General features: G+C 46.6%; 1 protein-coding gene across 8 annotated transcripts in view; it reads right to left on the bottom strand.

Moving 5' to 3' along the window:
* Rap1gap2 (RAP1 GTPase activating protein 2) overlaps nucleotides 1-22,574 on the bottom strand; it is a 208,584-nt gene that overhangs the window by 160,277 nt on the left and 25,733 nt on the right. For 5 of the 8 annotated variants that reach the window (XM_058580094.1, XM_058580099.1, XM_058580093.1 and 2 more), the window contains exon 2: nucleotides 21,463-21,498. In XM_058580094.1, the coding sequence (XP_058436077.1) occupies nucleotides 21,463-21,485 (23 nt within the window). In that variant the 5' untranslated portion in view covers nucleotides 21,486-21,498. Of the gene's footprint in view, nucleotides 1-13,520; nucleotides 13,553-14,330; nucleotides 14,353-21,462; nucleotides 21,499-21,858; nucleotides 21,900-22,574 lie in introns of those variants that run through there. The other 3 variants (XM_058580092.1, XM_058580098.1, XM_058580095.1) reach the window with 3 other exon arrangements.

The following is a 22,574-nucleotide window of genomic DNA, read 5'->3' as shown; positions in this document are numbered from 1 at the left end:
AGTGAGTGACAGATCCAGGGTTCAACAAAGGGATCCCGGCACTTCAAAGAGCACTGGCTTCAAGTAGGTGCTCAATGAATATTCATTAGATAAATACACAGTTTCATTTCTCCTGCCTCCAACCTCAGTGATGACAGCTCAAAGACCTGAGCACCAGTGTCCTTGTTTTCTCTGTTCCAGTTCTGACCCACTTAAAGCCAAGTTTCTTCTCCCTTCTTCTCCCTCCTCCTGTTCCAACTGTGAGCCAAGATGACCCTGCTCTGACAGTTGGGGGGAAAAATGCTATCAATAAGCCCATGGGTTTTTTTTTAATATTTATTTTTTAGTTCTCAGCGGACACAACATCTTTGTTTGTATGTGGTGCTGAGGATCGAACCCGGGCTGCACGCATGCCAGGCCAGCGCGCTACCACTTGAGCCACATCCCCAGCCCCAAGCCCATGTTTAAGAAGAAAGGCGGCATGAGAAATTTTTAGGTGAGACTGGACGCTCTACGAGGCATCCCTCAAAGACCCCAAGTGTTCCCTGCTGAATCACCACAAGCATCTCCACCTTCCTCCTCCTGCTCCTCTTCTTCCTCTCTGGCCAAGTCTGCTTATTTCTGCTCAGCCAAGAAAATTCACATATGAAACACTACTTCCCATTCAATTTTGTTGTTTGCCCATTCTGTTTAGTCAGTAATTTCTCCACAATTGGTTTTGGCTCTCTTTCCAACTGCCTTATTGGTTACAGGACCACTTAGGCATAGGTCCACCTCTTTTGATTCAATGAGTACGTGAGCCTGTGAGTCCTGAACAGCTAGCCCAGAGAGAAAGGTGCAGGGCAGAGCCCCCTGGGAAGGAGCAGATGGCCCACAATATTCGGTATGCCCCAGGGCCCCCTCTACCACAGAGACAATAGCATAGACTCAATACTTGCTGTGTACTAAGAATGGATTGTGAGACGCCAACCAAACTATAAAAGCAAAATGATTCTCAAATGAATTAGAGTCCTTCTCAGACACTTACAAATTTCCTTCTCAGACACTTACAAATTTCCTCAGCCTACACCGTGCAGGCCGAGTACTAATATTGCTGGGGCTCCCCTGACAAGGCCGAGACCCAGTTCACTCCAAGCAAATAGGCCCCAGGACAGGAGACCAAAACCACATAAGACACAGCTCTCTGAACACAGTCCTCCCAGTCTCTGTACTGCAAGCTAACCTGGTCCAAGAGAAAGTGGTAGAACCTCCAACTCACGGGCTGATAGGGCTTCAAGAATAGCACTTAGAAGTCCTGGGTTCTGAGCGGTTCACACTCTATCAGTAGATTTTTTTTCCACACATCTGTGCCTCACACCCCTGGGGAGTAGCAACCATGACTCTCTTGGTTTTACTCCCTCTGTGTGCCCCTCTCCCAGCATCATCCGGCCTCAGAGGGACCAGCAGCCTCAACATGTCTGGGAAATGTGGAGCAGCAGTCAGGCCTTCACACCTGAAATGGTGTGTCTGAGCAAGGTGACGTGGCTCCACTGTATGGAGTGCAAGGAAGAAGCCTGGGAGGCGGACAGCCTGGGGAACTCCGACACCATCTCCTACCAGCATGGAACCAAACCTTGGTTTCTTCCATCTTAAAATGGGAGGAGTAAGAGGAGGCACAGCAAGTACTGGGGAACTTCAGCTTTCTGTTGCTTTTATGATGGATGTGGCATGTCTGTGCCTTTTGGGGACCGTGTTTATGAGAGAAGATGTCAGAGTGTGTGTGTGTGTGTGTGTGTGTGTGTGTGTGTACTTGCATTCAGATGTGACCTCGTGTGGTCACATCTGAATGCAAGTACCTGAGTGCCTGTCTGAGTCAGAAGGTGTCTGCAGGAGATGTCAGGGCCCACAACACGTTACACTTGAAATGGATGTCACGCTGAAGGTGATAGTTTTCCCTGTCCCTGGCCTCAGGCCTGAGGAGGCAGGGAGCTGTGAGTTCCCAGCTGCCAGATGCCAGCTTGAAGTCACTTCCTTGGCGCCACCTAGTGGTACGGAACCTGCGCAGCTCAGACACTTTGCCTTGGGGGTCTAGAAGTACTTCTGCAGCAGGTGATGGGTCACAGACTGGGTAGGACATCTGGGCTTGTCCAGCCCTTGAAAGTCCTCCAGGAGAGTCTGGTTTTCAGTCTCAACCAGCACTATCCTATGGAACTTTCTGTGATGACAGAAATATTCTGGAATATTCTGTACCTGTGCTGTCCAATAGAGTAGCCATTAATCACATGTGACTACTGAACACTTGAAATGTGACCAGTGCAACTGAGAAACTGAATTTCTAATTATACTTAAGTAATTTAAATTAAAATTGCTATACAAATCCAATGGCTGATGCTGCATTGGACAGCACTAGTTGCGGGGGGGTGTTTTGTTTTGTTGAACCCAAGAATACTCTATCACTAATCTACATTCCCAGTTCTTAGCCTCCCACCCCCACCCCAAAACAGGGTCTCACTAAGTTACTGAAGCTGGCCTTGAACTTGCAATCCTCCTTCCTCTGCCTCCTAAAATGCTGGGATTATAGTGTGCACCACCACACCCAAATTGTCTAGAGCACTGTTTGAGTCCTGGGCCCCAGTTATGCCTCAAACCAGATGGACCAACCCTTAGACCTCCCAGCCACAGAAACCAAAATACCCTCATTTTATTCAGACTGGTTTGAACTGGGTTCTGGACACCTCCACAGTCTAGATCAATTAGATGATAATTCAGATCCTCTTCTAGGGCATATGAATACAAAATGCAATAAAAGAAGGCAGTAAGCAGCAATGGACACCTGCTACTAAGAGATAAAAGGGACCAGGCCACTGGAGTTGCCACCACATCCCAGGCACTGAGCTGATTTCCCGGATGCTGTATACCCCAACCCTGGAAGAGTAGGGATGCAGCATGACTGAAGGTTATCAAGGACATCTCTGTGCCTCCTTCCTATAGCACAAGCCCAGATATAGAGACAGAAAAACTGCTCACTTCCCAGATTACCAGTTGTGTGACATTAAGCAAGTGACAACCTCTGTAAGCCATATTTTCCTCATCTGTAAAATAGGAGTTGGGGCAAATACCTCATAAGGATACAGTGAGGATCAAGAGGGAGCAGATGAAAGCATTTCACACCCCTCAGTTGCACAGAGTAAGCACTGTGTGTTGGCTGAAATTATTATTAGACCAAGATTTTACAATCTGAAAAAAAAATCCTGATTAAAGGAATAATTATCTGGGTCACCCAGATGCCAGGCTGGAGAATACTTGCTTCCTCCCTTGTCTCCAAGTCTAGGCAGGCTCCACATTTTGCAAGTTCTTCCTGTAGCATCTTGTAGCCATCTGCTTTTCTACCCTACGCCGGAAACCACCTTCATCTCTCTCCTGGGCAGCTGCTGGCCCACATCCCCCTGTGTCTAATAGAGATCCACTGGGTTCCCCCTGCAGCCCCAGGGACCTTCCTGGGAAGTTCGGCTGGAGTCCCTCCACACCTTTACTCAAAACCTCCAAATATCTCCCCATAGCTCAACAAATAAAACAGCACTCTGAGCCAAAGCCTCAAGGCCCACCACCAGAGGGGACCTGATTCCTCCCTCTTCCCAGATCTTACTCTGTTTCCTGAGCACACCTTGTTCTTTTCACCTCTCTGATCTTGTAAAAATTCAACAATTGACCAATGGAATCAAACAGAAACCCAAAAATACACCTTAGAATATATAAATATGCAGCAGGGAAAATGGAAAAATTTGTTGAAGTCTATTACTGGAACAAATGGATGATTATTTGGAAAAAAACAAAATTATAATTTGATCTCTCGTTTTAACTCAAAGTAAATTCCAGGTGGATTAAACAAGGAAACATAAAAAAATCAAATTGTTAAGGGAAAGTAAAACACATAGGCAATCATTAACTTTCTGGATAGGGAACTCTTTCAAGCATAAAAGTAATAAAAAAATGTAATACATGAAAAGACCAATAGATTTTACTATCTATAATTTTAAAACTTTAACACTAAAAAAAAACAGTCAATCTTGTGGGCAAAGAGCAAACTGAGAAAATTATTGGGACAAAATATGAACAATAAAAGGCTAACAGAAATTGGGTGTGATGGCGCAGGCCTGTACTAACAGCAACTCAGGAGGCTGAGGCAAGAGGATCACAAGTTTAAGGCCAGCCACAGCAACTTAGTGAGACTGTATTGCAAAACAACAAATAAAAAGAGCTGAGACCATAGTTCAGTGGTAGAGTGCCCCTGGGTTGAATTCCCAGAACATCCACCCCAAAACAAAATAAAAAACAACAAAACAAAATAACCTGTAATATTTTAAGACAAGAACTCTAAGGAATCAATAAGAAAAAGATGAACACCCCCAACAGAAAAATGAGTAAGAGTAAATAAGACATATTTTCTTAAAAAAAAAACAAACAGAAAGAAAGAAGACATTTTCTTTAAACAAGTGACAACTCTGTAAGCTGTATTGAGCTAAGAGTATAGCTCAATGGTAGAGCACTTGCCTACCATGTGCAAGGTCCTGAGTTGGATCACTAGCACTGGAAAAAAGGAAAGGAAGGAAGGAAAGAAGAAAAGAAAAGAAACAGAAAAAAAAGAGGAAAGAAAGAAAATTAAAATATTTACCTTAAATGGTAGCTAGCCAAAAGAAATAATCAAAGACACTTAGAAAGGTATATATTCAAGGGTTTTTGCAGCATTAATTGTTAATAGTTAGAAATTGAAAACAACCTTAATATCTAAAAATAAAGCAATGGATAAATAAATTATGGAGCATCATAAGGATAGGTTGGTATGTGACATTTTAAATCATGTTTTTAAAGAATACTTAACATTGAAAAGTGTCATTATGTAATAAATTTTTAAAGGAAATTAAAAACATAAAAGACTGTAAAGAAACATATTAAAATGAAAACATTGAGGTGGTGGGTCATAAGTTATTTTTATTTTTTTATCCTAATATTTGTACATATTTTCTAAGTCTTCTACAATGAGCATGTACTATTTTTATAAACAGGAAAAGTGCTATTTTTAAAAAGGGAAAAAAAGACTGTACCAGTATGGGGAAATCTTGTGATCCAGCTCGGGGGGGAAAAAAAGGAGAATATAAGAACATCCCCCTGCCCCAGGCCCTGGGAAGAGGAACTAAAAGGAGGCACAGACTGTGATCTGATAGTTGGGCCAGGGCCATTTTAATTCATTTATTCAAAATTATATTAATGTTTGTAGAACAAATAAAATAAGAAGTGCTCTTGTCAGTCCAAATGATGTGAACATTAAATATTGGTGAGGGGCAGGAGATGAAGCTCAGTGATGGATGGAGGGCTTGTGTAGCACAAGGGAGGCCCAGGGTTCAATCCCCAGCACCACAGAGGAAAGGAAAGAACAGGAAGGGAAGGAAATCTCAGTGAGGATGTAGGGAATAAGACTCTCAGGGAGCCCTCGTGGACCCTTAGGAGGAGTGAGAGTGGTAAAATCCCTCCTGGGGACAATCTGCCAACATCTCATAAACCTGCAACCCAGCTGCCTCATTCCTGGGTTCTTCCCTAGGAGATCTCTCACCAATGCACAGAGTTCAAGTGGGGACAGTCACCTTGGCACTGTTTGCCACATCAGGAAACGACACAACCTAAGATCCAGCAATACAAGTACAATAAGGAATACCAAAAAGGGATGTTTGTAAAAAAATAAGCACTACATGGAAATTCTAAAAAAAAGGAATCCAGCCAAATGCGGTGGTGCAAGCCTGTAATCTCAGTGGCTCTAGAGGCTGAGATAGGAGGATTGCGAGTTCAAAGCTAGCCTCAGCAAAAGCGAGGTGCTAAGCAATTCACTGAGACCCTGTTTTAAATAAAATACAAAATAGGTCTGGGGATGTGAGTCAGTGGTTGAGTGCCCCTGAGTTTCATCCCCGGTACCAAAAATAAAAAGAAGGAATCTAGACAGAGTCCAAAAAGCAAGTAGACAGGCACAAATGCAGAACTCTAATGGAAACGGCAGCTATCACGTCTGGTGCACATTGCATCCCTCCACTGGTCTAAGCACTGGGCATATGTAAGTGCACTTAATCCCCCAAATAACCCGAGGAGCTCGTTTTGCATTTTATTACTAGTTCCATTTCTAACAAAAGAAACTGAGACATAGAGAGATTGAGTAACCTGGCCAAAGTCATAAAGCCAGTAAGTGGCAGAACCAAGGTCTGAATCCAGGCAGTCTTGTGTCAGAACATCATATCAAACATATTCAAAAGATGTCATGCATGTAAAAATTCTTAATATAGTCAAGCCTTGGTCTCTATCAGAGATCGGTTCCAGGACCCCACACAAATATCAAAGTCCACAGACACTCAAGCCTGTGCTCAGATAAAAGGGCGTAGTATTTGCATACAACCCATGCACATTCTCCCATATAGTGCAAATCACCTCTAGATGACTGGCAATGCCTCATACAATGTAAATAGTTATTATACTGTATCATTTAGGGAATAATCACAAAGGGATTATTCTCTACATATTCAGTACAGAAACAATTTAAAAAACATTTTCAATCTCAATTTGGTTGAATACATAGATTTGGAACCCAAGGATGAGTGGGTCAACTGCACACACAAAAAACTAACTACACAGTGTTTTCTAGATACTGTGGATATGAACATCAGAAAAACACCAACCGAGAGAAAACACAGCAAATTATTTGTTTTTCCTCATAGTATTCACCTCTGTGGGTGGAAGAGACAGAATTGGGCCAAAAAGAAGAGAGACTACAGGCACTTAACTTTATCTCTGATGGTGTTTTCCTTTAATTTAGCAAAAGTTATACACAGTATTACCACATGTGTCATCCTTAGAGAAAAGGGTGACAGCAAAACACCAAGTCCCTGAAGTGCCCCCTGCACTCCCAAGAACCTAGCCAAGTTAAGGGAACAACAAAAGCTAGTCTGGGCCAAGAACGTCCAGATAAATATCTCAAAGGACACTGACCTTCCCTAGCATATGCTGGGAATTAAGGCAAGTCAGTGTTATCTATAGGAAGCTACTTTCTTGAATGCATGACAAGTTCTTTGGGATGCTGGTCAAACAATGGAATGAAACAAGCTAAGCTGCTGATGTCCCTGCTGCTGAACCTAACTTATGAAAGTCCCCTCCCTATGATGACCAGTGCAGACCAGATCACCGTGGAGAGGGTAAGTGCTCATCCAATCAGCCACCACCAGACAAAGCATCATGAGGGAAAGAGGCACTACTTTCTGATGAAGCATAAGATGTACTGTGAGAAACAGAGGTGCTACTGGTCCAATGTGGAGCGTTCCCATATTTCCCAATAAATCTTATGTCTCATATCCCATCTCCAGGCATCTTCTTTGGTCTCTCTGCAACCTATCCCACTGCCCTATCACAACTGGGCTATGGACAGTACACCATACAATCCAGTAATTCCACTCCTATCAAAAGCAGGGAGCCAAACAGATATTTGCATGCTAGTATTCATAGCAGCATTATTCACAAAAGCCAAAAAGTAGAAACAACCCAGGTGTCCATTGACAGGTGATTGGATAAACAAAATGTGGTACAGATATAAAACTGAATATTATTCAGCCTTGAAAAGGAAGGAAATTGTGACACATACTACAAAATAAATGAATCTGAAAACATTTTACTAAGTGAAATAAGCCAGACACCAAAATTTAAAAAAAAAATTGCACGATTTCACTTATATGAGGTTTGCAGAGTAGTCACATTCACAGAGGCAGACAGCAGAATGGTGGTTGCAGGACAGGAAGGAAGAGAAATGGAGAGTCAGTGTTTGATGGGCACAGTTTCTATTTGGGGTGATGAAAGGTTCTAGATATGAACAGTAGTGATGGCTGAACAACAATGAGACTGTACGTAATGCCAACGACCATTAAAAATGGTTAAGGTGGTGAATTTTCTATTATGTATATTTTACCGTAATAAAAACAATTAGTAGAAAATGAGAAAAACTACTGACAACTGTCAGTGGTTCAGCAATCAAGCACTGGTCTGGCATGAGGGAAGGCCTCAGAGTTCTATTTCTTGAACCTCAGGAAAAAAAAAATAATAATCCCGGTGAAGTGGCCCACACCTGTAATCCCAGTGACTTGGTAGGCTAAGGCAGAGGATCAGAAGTTCAACGTCAGCCTCAGCAACTTAGCAAGACCCTGTCTCAAAGTAAAACTAAAAATGGCTGGGGATGTATCACAGTAATAGAGCATTCCTGGGTTTGATCCCGAGGGAAAAAAAAAAAGAAAATGTTAACAACTATAAATTCTGGATCTGAGGTTTGTCATGTCATTATCTTTTAAAAAGGGGGAAAGAAAGAAAGAGGCTTTGTGTGATGAGGATGTGGGAACGAGTTCCCCAGCAGGCAGGATAGGATGCCCCTGGAAGCTAGCTCTGGTTTCTCCATCTCTTCCCTCCTCCTCCTGTTTTTACTGTAGGGTGGTTGCTATAGAAACAAGGGGGCACCTTGGGCTCCCAGAGCTCCGCCCAGGTGCTGCTAACTCCAGAATAATATCAGCACGTGAATAAAAGAAAAGTCCCATTGGTACGGGCCCGGCGTACACACAGGTCTGCCCCCGTGACCCCATCTATCCAGTGACTATGTATGTCCCCTATGCACGCCTCCATCCTCAGCAGGTAGGTTCAGATCTAGGTGCACATCGGTTCAGTTTACCCATGTGGGTATAGGTGGGTGCGCCTGCAGGCATGTGGGCACATCACATGGTTATGTGTGTTCGGTGATCGCACAGCCCAAATCCATTATTAATAATATCAGAACTATTAAGGCAAAGAGCATTTGTCAAGCATGTACTAAGTAAGCCCTGTGCTCCATGTTCCACAGCAACAGTGTCCATATACAGGCACTAAGATTATCCCTAGGTAAAGAAAATAGGCACGAAAATAGGCTTGCAGAAGGTCACCCAGGGGCCAGGAGCCTAACTGCTGAATCTGCATGGTGGGGAAGAGTGCTTTAAATGGATGGTTTTCCCCACAAAGCTGCAACCAGACTGCAACGTCAGCTCCACCTCTGGCCCTGACAACTCAGGTTTCCTGGACCCCACCCAGGCCTAATGAAAAAGAATGTCCTAGGTGGGGCCCGCAGAAGCTGCATTTTAACTTTTTCCCCTGGAGAGTTCTGCTGTGCCACCAGGGTAGGCAGCCACTGATCCATGCTGGGCCCCCCTGGCTAATGAGATTGAGCAGGATGGGGACCAGGCTGTACCTCCAAAATCCTAAGCCCAGAAATGAGCCCAAGAAAGTCCACAGCACAGAGCTCCTCGATTCCACATAGCATCTTCTAGCAGCAAACCACCCAAGAAAGGGCCAGTGGCTGTCATCACACACCTCCCTCTTAGGGCAGGGCCCCCAAAGTCAGTTATGTGGCTTTGTGGCCTGCCAGGCACGGATTTCCGCCCACTCCACCCTCTCAGAATGAGCTGGGCTGGGGTGGAGGGTTCACACTGTGGTAACCTGCTGGTTCACAGCTCGGCTGGAGGAGAGAGCCACCTCACCTGAGCAGTAAACAATGTGGGAACCTGGAAGAAATAAACAGTGTGGGAGGTCAGGCTGAGCACCCAACCAGGCTCCCACAGGCCCAGGCCACCAGGGGAGAGGGACGCAGACAGAAACCACCTGACCGCCACTCCCAGGAAGAGCTAACTGCAAGCCCTGACTTTCTGCTCCAGGAAGGGGGCACTGGGTGTGTGTGGAGGAGGCACATCTAGGCTGGCCCTGGACAAACAGGCACCATCTCAATAAGGCCTGTGGGAGAAAGAAGTAAAGGTGTTTTGTGCTGACCAGCAAGGAGGACAGTGACCTATCACTATAGCCAAAGGTCAAGAGGAGAAACAGCTGCAAGAAAACAAAACTAGAAATAACCGAGACACAAAGAGGTTAAATAACTTGACTAAGATCACCCAGCTGGTGGAGTCACGATTCCAACAGAGGCTGCCTGACTCCAAAGCCCACAAACTATCCACTAAAATGGGGCTCGGTGGTTGATATTCTTTTCTTCTGCACATATTTGAGAATGCTATAAAGGACTGGATACCATTGCCCCCAGAAGTTCAGCAACATCTGGAGACATTTTTCATTGTCCCAACTAGGAGGTGAGTTGCTGGCATCTAGTGGGTAGAGGCCAAAGATGCTGCTAAACATCTTGCAGTGCCCAGGAGAGCCCCCAACCACAAGGAATCATCCAGCTCAAAACGATGCTATAAACCCTGGCTGGGGTGACTCACCCTCCTGGAGTCCATTTGATCCTCCAGTCTGATGTGACCCATCACATTTGTTTACCCCTTGGGACAGCAGTTCCCAAACTTCACTGCATATTGAAATCACCTGGGGAATCTTTAAAAACTACAGATGCTGAGTTCTACCCAGACATTCTGATTTCACTGGAATTAGGTACAACCTGGGCATCATAATTTTTTTTTAAAAAAAACACCTCCTCCCCACAGGTGACACAAAATGCAGAAATATGTGGAGACCACTGTGTCAAGGAAATGAGCAGGGATCAAATGTGCTATGGATTCAAAGACAGGGGATGCTCATGTCATAAAGAGAAGTCTCTGGGGGATACACACAACCACAACTGCCCAGCCCCCTACAGCAGGAGTGGGGACCATTCCTGTACCAGCTTCCTGGAGACCACAAGGTCTGCCATAGATCAGGCTCCGCAAGCACAGGCCAGAGCTACAGCTGGCTTTGGGGATGATGAATTAGTCAGAGCTGGCAGAGACCGGAGAAGGAGGTTAATTAGAGACAGCCTTTGTCACTGTCTGGGCAGGAGATAATGGGCCTGAACTGGGAGGCAGGAGGACCAACCCCCCATGACTCAGAGGCTTCTCAACCCAGTGACAGAAGAAGAACTGGATCTGAAAGAGAGAAAAGGTTAATTGAGAGGGAGCACAGTCTGGGAATGCAGCCAGAAATGACCAGGCAGTGGCAAAGGGGAGTGAGAATAGAGAGGGAAAGGCAACCTGGGAAAAGGGTTTTGGGAATCAGTCACAGAGAAATGGGAAATGAGACCTAGGGGCACAGGTGGCATGCAGGCTACCTGACAGGCTGAACTGGCCTGCAAGAAAGGGCACAAATAACTATTTCTTTTTCTTTTTTTTTTTTTTTTTTTGGTGCTAGAGATCAAACCAAGGGCCTCATGCATGCTAAGCAAGCATGCTACCATTCCATTGAGACACGCCCCAAGCCCCACATATCTGCTTTTTAAATTCTCAAGGTGGTTGTCAAAATTTTGCCTAAAACTCCAGATTCCTGGAAACTCCTGTAAAGTGGATGATCTGCTGAGGTAGACCAGCATTCCAGATGCATGCACGGGCCAGGCCCTACAGGGGCTGCCAGGTTCCTCTAGACAAGGCATCTGCTCACCAGGGCCCCTAGGCCCCTCCCCATGGTTGAATTCCTGCCAGCATCTGGGTTTCTCTTCAGAAAGAGATGAAGTCCTGAATCAAAAAGCTGCAAAATGGAGCTGGGCACAGTGGCCCACACCTATAATCCCAGTGGCTCTGGAGGCTGAGGCAGGAAGATTGTGAGTTCAAAGTCAGCCTCAGCAAAGGCAAGGCACTAAGCAATTCAGTGAGACCCTGTCTCTAAATAAGATACAAAATAGGGCAGGGGATGTGGCTCAGTGGTCGAGTGCTCCTGAATTCAATCCCCAGTACCATAAAAAAAAGCTGCAAAATAGAGCTGATGGAAACAAGCTAGAGCCAATGTGTCAAGACAGAAAGCTGGACTCTCATGTTCTGATGCCACATTCACCACCTTCCTGCCTATTAATCAGCTAGGAATATCCCCACTCGGGGTATCAGGTTGCTGACCTCTAATGAAGGAGGTTAAAACCCATGACCTCTAGCTGTCCATCCTCGTGTCCATGCGGCTCCTGCAGGCTGCTTGGAAAACCTAAACTCCTGTCAGCCCAGACACTGAGGGATTATGAAAACAGCCAAAGAGTCTAGAGATGATCACCTAAGGGAAGAGAAAAGAAGACTCAGGGCACAAGAGCCACCTTCCAAAATCTGAAGGGCTCTCAGGTGAAAGAAGGGTTAGCTGCCTTAGGAACCAGGTTTGGGAAACCAAGGGATAAAACTGAATTAAGAAATGGTGGTTAGATTCAGATGAAAATAATGGTCAGCTTTGAACAAGCAGAGCAGCATTACAATAGAATAGGCATCCTTACAAGGTAATGTGCTCCCCATCCCTAGAGGTTACAAAGTTCAAGCTGAGTAAATAGTTTCAGAGGCAAAGGAAATTCACATAGTGGCTAATTTGAATTTTTTAATTTCAAATCCTAAGACTTCAGAGATCTGAGGGTTTCTCCTGAAGGCTCCCCTCCCCCTCTCTCAATGCTCCCAAGCATTAAGCTCTAGACTCTGCCTCCCAGGAAGGCTTAAATGGTCCAGACAAAGCACAGAACATGTCCTTGCTCCTCTTGGCTTCACTAGGACCACAGTCCCATAGCCAGACCCAACAATTCCCGCTGCATGACCAGCTGCCCCAGCAGAGCCTCACAGAGTCCCATAGAGGACCCCTGGGGGAGGGGCCTCCCAGCACAATCTGGGGGCCATCTATGTACCCTCCTGATACTCCCAGGGAGCCAGTGGAAGAAGGCAGGCACCACCTGTTCCCAGACACCAAATACACCCAGGGTCCACACAGTATGGACAAAAAGTACAAAGGATACATAGTTTGGGAAGTCAAAGGCCTTTCTCTAAACCCCAGTGGGAGCAATTCTTCCCCAGCCCTAGCCAAATCCAGGCTCTGGTAAGCCCAACAGAGTTCTCCAGACTATGCGTCTCCCATCCCAGGACTGTGCAGGGCTCTGGGCTGGGATACCTGTGAGAAAGGCCAACTGGACAGCCAGAAACAGGAACCATGCAAGGATTCAGGGAGCTGAATGGAGTGGGCCTGGGCTGGTAGGACATAGGCTGCCCCATGGGCATTCTCTCCCACCTCCCTGTCCTTGCCCCCCACACTAACACAGTTAACCATGTCCCATTCCTTTTTTTTTGTTTTTTTTTAGGTTCTGGAGCTTGAATTCAGGGGCTTTAACCACTGAGCCACATCCCCAGCCCTTTCTACATTTTTCTTTTCTTTTTTTTTTTTTTTTTTTTTTTTTTTTGAGACAGGGTCTTGCTACATTGCTTAAGGCCTTGATAAGTTACTGAGGCTGGCTTAAAACTTGTGATCCTCCTGCCTCAGCCTCCTGAGCCACTGGAATTACAGGCATGCGCCCATGTGCCCAGCAGCCATGTCCCATTCTGCTCCACCAACCACATGGAGAATACCCTCACAGGGCTCCAGGTAGAATCAGAGCCCTTCCTGCCTACCAACCCACACCCATCTCATAAAAGCACCAATCCTCAGGACCTACTGGCCAGGACTACCAGTCGCTCCCTGCCTGCCCATTAGCAGACACCCACCAGACCTGGTCAAGTTCTGGGAAGCTGTCTGTCCACCCAGAAACCAGAACAGGGACTCACCAAGGCTTTCTGGGCATGATGGGGACCGACCAGGATAAGCACCAGGAGCACACAGGTCCCTGGAGTTTGCAGACCTTGCCACCTGGCAATTGGCACCTCCAGGTGTGTCCCCAGTGCCTAGCAATGAAATCAGACCACAGCCCAATTGCCAGCTAAGCACCTGCCCGCCTTGCTTCTCTCTGTAGCCAGCCACTCACGCCCCAGACTCTAAATCCCAAAACAGACATGTTACTGGTTACCATAGGAACTTGCTAAAGACAAAAAAGGCACCACGCAGCACCCACATGGGCCCTCAAAGCTCATGTCCACTTTCACGGGCAAGTGCACATACAGGCTCACACACTGCTCTCAGGTTTAGGGCCCATCCTGAAGAAAATGATGACCGAGGGTCTGATGCTGCACACAGAAACAGACATGCTTCCCTCAGCACCACCCAGAACACTTGGAATAGGCCGAGCTGTCAGTCACAGGACAGCAGGGCTCACCTGGAGCTCACCTGGAGCTCACCTGCCTAAGGTACTCCAGAAGCTGAGCAGGGTGAAGACCAGACCAGGCCCACCAGCTGCAGGACCAGGGAAAGGGCACTACCCACCACCACAGGCCACACACAGGCTCTCCCAACCCCCGACAGGCAACTCCTCTCCTCTGTCCCCCTAAGGGTCAGGATCCACGACAGGTACATGGGAGGGAGAGTGGAGATGGGAGTTTTTATATTCATAGCCTTACTTCCACCCCTCCCACTCCCCCAAACTGCCCCAACTCCATAGTTTCCTGTCTTCAAAATGGTACCTGCATCCACCTAGGGCTCACCTGGAAATCTGAGAGTCGTCACCTTGATCACCTCCAACGCCCTCAGTCTCCACTTCCAAACCAGCTCCCGCTGGAAAGTCCACCTCCTCCACAGCTCTCTCCAGCCCCACTGCCCCCACCCCAGCCTCAGCACCTCCACTCTAACCCCTGCAGTGACTTCTCCCCTGGCTGAAAACCCACCTAGTAACCCAGCCCTCTGCACAGACCAATGACAACCCTAGAACCGGTCCAGCCTGCCCCCCACTCCACCCCTGTTTTCTGTCTCTTAAGAATAACAGCTCCCAGGTCCTCCCACCGGAGATGCTTCACCCACTCCCTGCACGCTGCAGTTCCCTGGAGCCCCTCCCTTCTCCCACTGACCTTACACACCCTTGGAGACAGCTCAGGCATCCCCAGGTCTCCAGGAGGAGAGGGCATCATAGCACTTACTATGGCAACTGTCTGTGTCTGTACCCGCGTGGGGTTGAAAGTTGTTGTGGGCAGAGACTGTGTCCTCACCCCTCCCCCAGCCCCTGGCACTGGGCTTGGAATGTATGTGCCCAGTAAATGTTAGTTGAACTGACTCAGCTTTCTCCCCCCAAAAACATCGAGCTCCCCATGTCCTTGACAATCCCAGCAAACTCTCTCTTAGCAGATGCCCTAGGTATGTAGGAGAGGAGTTAAGATGAGTCAGTCCCAGGAGATTCTAGAACATCTTGGCCATGCCTGAGGATTCTTATAAACTGCAGTGAACAAAGAGTCCTGATGGCCAAAGGTAAAAGAACTGAATTGGTGATCATGGCCCAATGCATAAAAAGAGCCATCATTTTGAAATCAAGGGGAGACCTACAGAAGAAAGGGATTTCTTAAGCTGGAGACAGTCAGTGCCCAGACGCCTGAGTTTTGACTCTGCTTTCACCCCTCATGTGAGAATGTGGCTGGCTAACACCAAGAGAGCCAGGAGAAGGGATGTCACAAAGAATAATTTCGATTTTGCTTGTGATTCTCACAGACTGGTGACAGAAGCCCTGAGTTTAGAAGGCTGAAGCAGAGCAAGACACTGAGCTCCCTAAATGTGGCAACCCCTGTGCTGCATGGACAGTGTCTCCAGCAGCTGCCCTTGGGGACTCTAGAGGCCAAGGGAAGCTACACTGAAACACACTGCCTGCTCCTGCCCTGTGCGGCCACCTCGGCTTAAACAGGATTTTGAATTCATAGCTGGTTTGATCAGATAATTTAGGAGTGGCTATGTGCTATCTTCTGGCCAAAGCATGATACAGCTGAATGGCAGCTCCCAGCCAGGCTATTGTCTCCTTCAGGCTTCCTCCTCCCTCCCCTAAGGACGACACAGTCACACCTGGGTCCCACTGCATGCCTTCTCCCTACAAGGGATGCCATTTCCAGGGAAGAGCCAGGGCCATCAATCAAAAAGTTGGATTCTTTTTCCTACTAGGCAATGAATTATAAGTCCCTCCCCACTTCCTGGTGTGTGCATGATACTGTGTCCCTGGGAGTAGAGACAGGCTGCCCTGAACCATCCCCATGCTCATTCAGTCCCTGTGGCTGGCCCCAGCACACAACAGTCATCTCTGGTGGCAGGAGCCACGCATCAGTCAGACAGACATTAACATGCGTGTGCCTACGCATGCGTGCACGCACATTCACGCACCTCCTTCTTTAACAAAGAAGCAGGGGTCTCTGAGGAGGGAGGGCAGGGGGTGGAGGAAAGTATCTGAAGCTCCCAGCTTGGCTTCTCACCCTCTGGGTGTTGCTTTAGAGCTATCCCCAAGAAAACCCCAGACACCTGGCCCTGCCAGCCTGGGCTCTTCTCTGGGCAAAACTAATCTATGACTCAATTACTGCAGACAGGGACCTTGTCCCAAGCAGAACCCCAGAGCAGGACAGAGAAAGGGAGAGAGCCCCAGATGCTGATCCTGCCTCTTTCTCTCCACCTGCCACTGCCTTTCTCTCTCCATTCTTCTACCAGCACATGGTGGGCTAAGCATGGTGGCTCAGGCTTCACTCAGCAAATATAGACTGAGAACCTGCTTCATGTCAGCACTGTGTTAGGCCTTAGGGAGCCAGAGATGAAAGGTGCAGAGTCCTGGCTCTCAGAGACTTTCATGGCCTGCTTTCACTTATCCTGCAGTGAGGACCTACCATCTCAGCCAAGGTTCTGGAAGAAATACAACAGCTATGCACGTAAGCCAGTATGTTAAAGCTAGAGAGCAGGTTGTTCACTAGCCCAATCCTCTCATTTTACAGATGAGGAAACTGAGACCCAGAGAAGTTAATGATTCACCCATTTGTTAACCTGGAGCTATAACCTGGGCCTGCCAACCCACAATCCTTTCTCCTGCATGGCACGGCCACCACCCCCCTTTCCATGTTCCTGTGTGGCTCTGTGCCACCAATGCAGTTAAGTAAGTCCTTGCCCTCTAGGAGTCTTCCTCATTCAGGCATTACAGGCCCCTCTAAATCTGGGCCTGGAGCAGGGAGACTGGACCAAAACATTCCACTCCTAGGCACATAAGGAAGAGAGCACGAAAGCAGGGTGGGGAATTAGGTGCTGAGAACCACTCAGCTCCACCCAAGACAGAGCAAAGTACAGACCTGGTTCAAATCCTAATTCCCTAACTTAACTTGCTGAGGAGCTTGAACAAGTTTCCTAACCTCTCCAAGTCTCTATTTTCTCATTTCTAAAATGCAGAAAGCAAGGGTGCCTGCTCTGTGAAGTGGTTGCAAAGCCTTCAGAAAGCAGTGCAATGAAATCTAAGCACATAGTCAGTGCCTAATTATGGTGGAGTCAGACTCCCATCTTCAGAGCCACATGCCTTAGGGACAGGTCCAAGAGTTACATGGCTGACTTGAAGTCACGGACACTGGGTCCCTAGATAGGGAGCCAAAGCTCATGGAGCAAGGGCCACAGCCCAGGAATATCCGCTGCTCAGCAGTGAACACAAAAGACTGCATCTACAGGAGCTACTGGCAATGCCCAGAAAGAAGGAGGTGGGAGCTGATCTTTTTCACCCCCAGGGAAGTGAAGATTCCTGGACACCACCTCCTACCGCATCTGCACAGCCCACAGCCCATCCTTCTACTCTAAGAACTAACCCCTCCCACCAAGAGTGGCTGCCATAGCAGCCATGTTTGAGTCCCCTTCTCTCCAGCTAAACTGACTGGATCACAACTATACAACTGACAAGGCCTGAGCCAATCAGACTCTTTTTAAAAGCTTTACTGAGATGTAATTTACATAACGCTTTTAAGTGTATGCACTTTCTTAAAGGTTCTTAATACATTCACAAGATTGTGCAACCATAACCACTATTTGTCATTATCATCCAAGGGCCTAAGCTCTCAGACAGTTCCCCAGGTGCCTAGAGACCTGACGGGGCCCCAAACCTAACATTGGTACTCCTGAACTTTCTAGTTCCAAAATATTTTCATCATCCCAAAAAGAAGCCTGTATCATTTAGGTTTCACTCCCCTTTTCCCTTCCCAACAAACCCCCAAGCCCTACGCAAACACTTATCTACTTTGTCTCTTGGGATCTGCCTATTCTAGACATTTCGTGTAAATGGAATCATTCAATATGTAGTTTTTGGCATCTGGCTTCTTCCATGTAGAGTTTTCAAAGTTCATCCATGCTACACTATGTATGCATCAGGACTTCATTTCTTCTTTTGGTCAAGTATTATTCCACATTTCGTTTATCTATTCATCTGTTGATAGACTTTTGGGTCATTTCTACTTTTGCTTATTATTAATAACTATGAATATTTGTTTACAAATTTTTTGGTGGACCTAAGAATGGCATTGCTGGCCATATGGTAACTCCACGTCTTAACATTTTGAGGAACTGCCAGATTGTTTTCCAAAGGAATTCCATCACTTTATATTCTCACTATCAATGTGTATGAAGGTTCCAATTTCCCCATATCCTCAACAACACTGATGACTCTTTTTTATTACAGCCATCCTGTTGTTTGTGAAGTGATATCTCATTGTGTCTTTCATTTGCATTTCCCTGGTGGCTAATAATGTGTTTGAGCATCTATTCATGTGATTGTTGCCCACTTACATATTTTCTTTGGAGAAATGTCTATAAAAATCTTTGCTTTTGTTTTCATGGTGCCAGGGATCAAACCCAAGGCCTCACACATGCCCTCAGTGCTCTGCCACTGAGAGTTACATCCCTAGCCCTCTATGCCCACTTTTTCTGGTTTCTTGTTTGTTTGTTTATTTATACCAGGGATTGAACCCAGGAGCACCTAACCACTGAGCCACATCCCCAGCTATTTTTTTTTTTTAATTTTGAGACAGGAAATTGTTAAGTTGCCTAAGAACTTGCTGAGTTGATGAGGCTGACTTTGAACTTGCAATCCTCTTGCCTCAGCCTCCCAAGCTGCTGGGATTACAGGTGTGCACCACTACACCCAGCTGCCCGCTTTTTCATCATGTTATTTGTCTTTTGATTGCTGAGTTGCAAGTGTTCTTTATACATTATAGGTATGAGTTCATTACCAGATAGGTGAATTGAAAATATTTTTCCCCTTCTGTGAGTGGTCTTTTCACTTTCCTGGTAGTGTCTTTTGCAGCACAAAAGTGGTTTTTTTTTTTAATTTTGGTGATGTTTAATTTATTTTTATAGTTGTTGCTTAAGTTATTGGGATCCTTTCTGAGAAACTATTGTGTTACCCAAGGTCACAAAGATTTACACCTATGTTTTCTTCCAAAAGTTTTATAATTTTAGCTCTTAGACTTGGTTTTTTTGTCCATTTGACTGCATACGGTGTTTGCAAGAGAGGGCTCCAGTTCCATGGTTTTAAATATAGATGTCCAGTTGTCCTTGCACCATTGTTGAAAAGACTATTTTCTCCATTAATTGCCTTTGCACTCTTGTTAAAAATCATTTGACCATATATATGAGGATTTCTGAACTCCAAATTTTATTCCATTAATCTGTATGTCTACCATGTTGCCAAGACCGCACCATCCACAGCTTTGCAATAAGTTTTGAAATCAGGAGTACAGTCCTCCAACCTTGTTCTTCTTTTTCAAGATTGTCCTTGAGTTTCCATATGAATTTCAGGATTGGTTTACCAATTTCTGCAAAGAAACTAACTTGGATTCTGATAGAATAGGGAACTAGATAGTTCCTGGTTGAATCCCTCCTGGGCAGTAGCTCCACTTTCTCTCCTGGGGTTCCCTAAGGCACCCTGGCAGCTTAAATCCATCTTTAGCTTAATCAGAATACACCAGGTTTTTGTTTCTTGCAATCAAAAGAATCTTACAACTAGAAATTCAGTCCTACATCTTGTCCCAAACCATCATCTCAATATCACTTCCCAAGGGCCTAAGCTTTCAGACAGTTCCCCATATGCCCAGGGACCTGACGGGGTCCCAAACCTAACACTGGCCCATGCCCCCAGCCCTTCACTCTACCTTATACCTAGTTTCCCTCCATGTTATAAATATTTTATTTACCAGTTAAAACACACAGACCTTCAATAAATGCTTATGCATTTGCACTGGATTTCCCAAGACCACCCCCCAAAGAAACACTTCTACTCCACCCCAAAGCAACTCTACTTCATGCCTCACATCTCATTCAATATGCAGATATGCCCCGGGAAGCTCTTGGAAGGCAAGACATGGCTGTGTCTGTGGGACAAAAGATATGGAAACTGAAGCCCAGAGAAGTTCAGCGTCCTGGCCTGAGATGATGCATCCTGAACCCTGGACTGCACAAATATACACACCCTGCCAACCCAGGCACAGGGGGCCCCACTGTCATGCTGCAGCTTTAGAAGCCACCTCCTCCCAGCAGTCTTCCAGGACTGCTCCACAGCACCCCTAGTATAATACCTACAAAGAGACTGAAAGCCCTCAAAGGGCAGGAACATTCTATGTTCCATCCAAGCCCTGCTAACTGCCCACCCTCACTTTTCTGAGTAAAACAGACCACAGTAAGAAACCCCTTGTTTTGATCCCCTTATACGTCAACCCTCAAGACTGGCTATACCTTGCCCAGGGACCTCTATCCAAGGAGACACAATCAGTGCTGGCAACTGAATGGGAAACTTTTCTGTAGAGATGAGCAGTGACAACCCAGAATAGCTACCTCTGACAAGGCAACTCACTGGAGGAATTTTCTTTTAGGATTAATTCACATGTGGCAGGGGAATATTTTGAGTTAGTGACCAATACTTTTTCCCTCCTAGAATTTTCCTCTTTTTCAATTCACTCAATTTGAGCAGGTGGTTATTATGTCTTCATTGACCCCACGAGAAGGATGCAGAAGTTTCTTAAACTTGAGTTAAGTCTCAAAAAAAAAAAAAAAATAGGGGCTGGGGATGTGGCTCAAGCGGTAGCGCGCTCGCCTGGCATGCGTGCGGCCCGGGTTCAATCCTCAGCACCACATACAAACAAAGATGTTGTGTCCACCGAAAACTAAAAAATAAATAAAATATGTAAAAAAAAATATAGAGGATCAAGATGCAGACAAGATGGTTTGCAGAAACACAGAGAGAAAAGAACAAGGTGATAAGGAAGGGAAGAGACGACAGAGTATCTAAGAGAGAGAGGTACTAAATAGGGCTTCCCCAGACAGACAAGCAGACACATGGTAACACAAGGCAGATAATTCCCAAGCCCAAGCAGGACTTCTGCCATGGAAGCCTCAGAGGTGCCTAGGTAATAGGTGAATCAATGACCAGCTAATCCCACACACACACACCAAGTGTGTTTTATGAGGCTCTGGAACTGTGTGGCACAATTATTCAAGGAGACGAGAAATGTCTGAAAGACATCCTGATGGAACTGGGTCTTCACATAAAAATTAAAGTGATAGAAAAGGACAATTATCTTTCTTACTACTAAGTGTGTGGCTTCAAAGTCACACCCTCTGTACACATTCCCACCTCGCTGGTCCCTCCTGCTTCCAACCCCAACTCTTCCTTCCCTGGACATCCAGAAATCAAGAGCCTACTCCAGCCTCCTCCAACAGGGAAGCCACCTCCACTGAGACTGGGATCGGACCACGCAACAGCCCCACTGTGTTTCACACAACATGGGAGGGAACCGCGGCCCTGGGAGAGCATGGTTGGCTGCCATCTCTGACTCTATAGAATAAGAAGTGGCTACTTACTTGACCTTCAGATTCGCCAGCATGGTCTTGTCGATCCTGCCAAGAGAAAAAAACAGAGCGTCAATCTGTGCAGGGTTGAAGTCTCCCACCCGGTATCTGCAGCGGAAGGGTCCCAGGGTGGGCCTAGCTCACTAGACTGCAGGGCCCTGTAGCAGACAGCTCCAGAGCCAATTCTCCTCCAGCCCAGGGACAGAGGACTGTGTACTTTGGAAGGCCTGGGGCTACACATAGCCCTATAAGATGGGTACTTTTATTCTTCCCGTTTTAATAATGAAGAAACAGGCTCAGAAAGGTGAAGTCCCTGACCCAGTCTGACTCTAGATATCTGCATTAAGGGGGTCTTAAGCCCTTTTTTATGTAGCCTCTCCCTTTATTATTCCTATCCCCACAAGGGACCTGTGCAACCCAGCTGGATCCCTCATTGGTATGAGGACAACCAACACATCCACATCTCCTGGCCTTCAGCTTTGGGAAGATATGAGCACTTTCTAGTAACTGGGACCCTCCTGCTCTAGGAGCTGCCTGTCCATCTGGGCAAGCAGACTCCCCCCCTGGGACAAAACCCAATGGCAGGCTCCAGGAAGAACCATCAAGGGTGTTCCATCAAGCACTGGAGCTGGGAGCAGGGAAGATCACGTTTGCTGCAGACTGTCCTGGCAGCCGCTCCTCCACCCCAGCCTGCGCCCGCCCTCGCTGGCAGAGGAGGCAGTGCTGGGAGCTTCTATTTTTACCCCCTGCATATGCCAGCCCTTATGGCTGGCAAAGGGAGTTTCCTTCCCCCTCTCCAGAGACAGAGAGGTGGGCAATATTCCCACTGTCTGAGTCTCCTGCGGCTTACAGATCACGATCACCAGGGTCACCACCTGTGTCACCATCACTATCAGTATCGCCAACACTGTCGGTGTTACATCACTATTAGTGCAACCCCAAGTGTGCCCATCATTATCGGAGTCACCAAAATCACCATCACTTCCAAAATGCAGGAAACCCTGGAAAGTTCTTTTGGGTACCACTATCTAGCCAGCTTAGCTCTGCCTCAAGCTTCCCATACACATGACTGCTGAGGCCAGTGGGGGACAGAGGAAGAGAGAAGGCCACACGATGAGGACACA

This window comes from Marmota monax, unplaced genomic scaffold, assembly GCF_021218885.2.
Source record: "Marmota monax isolate L192 unplaced genomic scaffold, Marmota_monax_Labrador192_F-V1.1 WCK01_AAM20220418_F8-fsc00138, whole genome shotgun sequence".
In the NCBI taxonomy this organism is placed as follows: Eukaryota; Metazoa; Chordata; class Mammalia; order Rodentia; family Sciuridae; genus Marmota; species Marmota monax.
The sequence above is the reverse complement of the archived record's forward strand: the minus strand, read 5'-3'. Positions and strand labels throughout refer to the sequence as shown.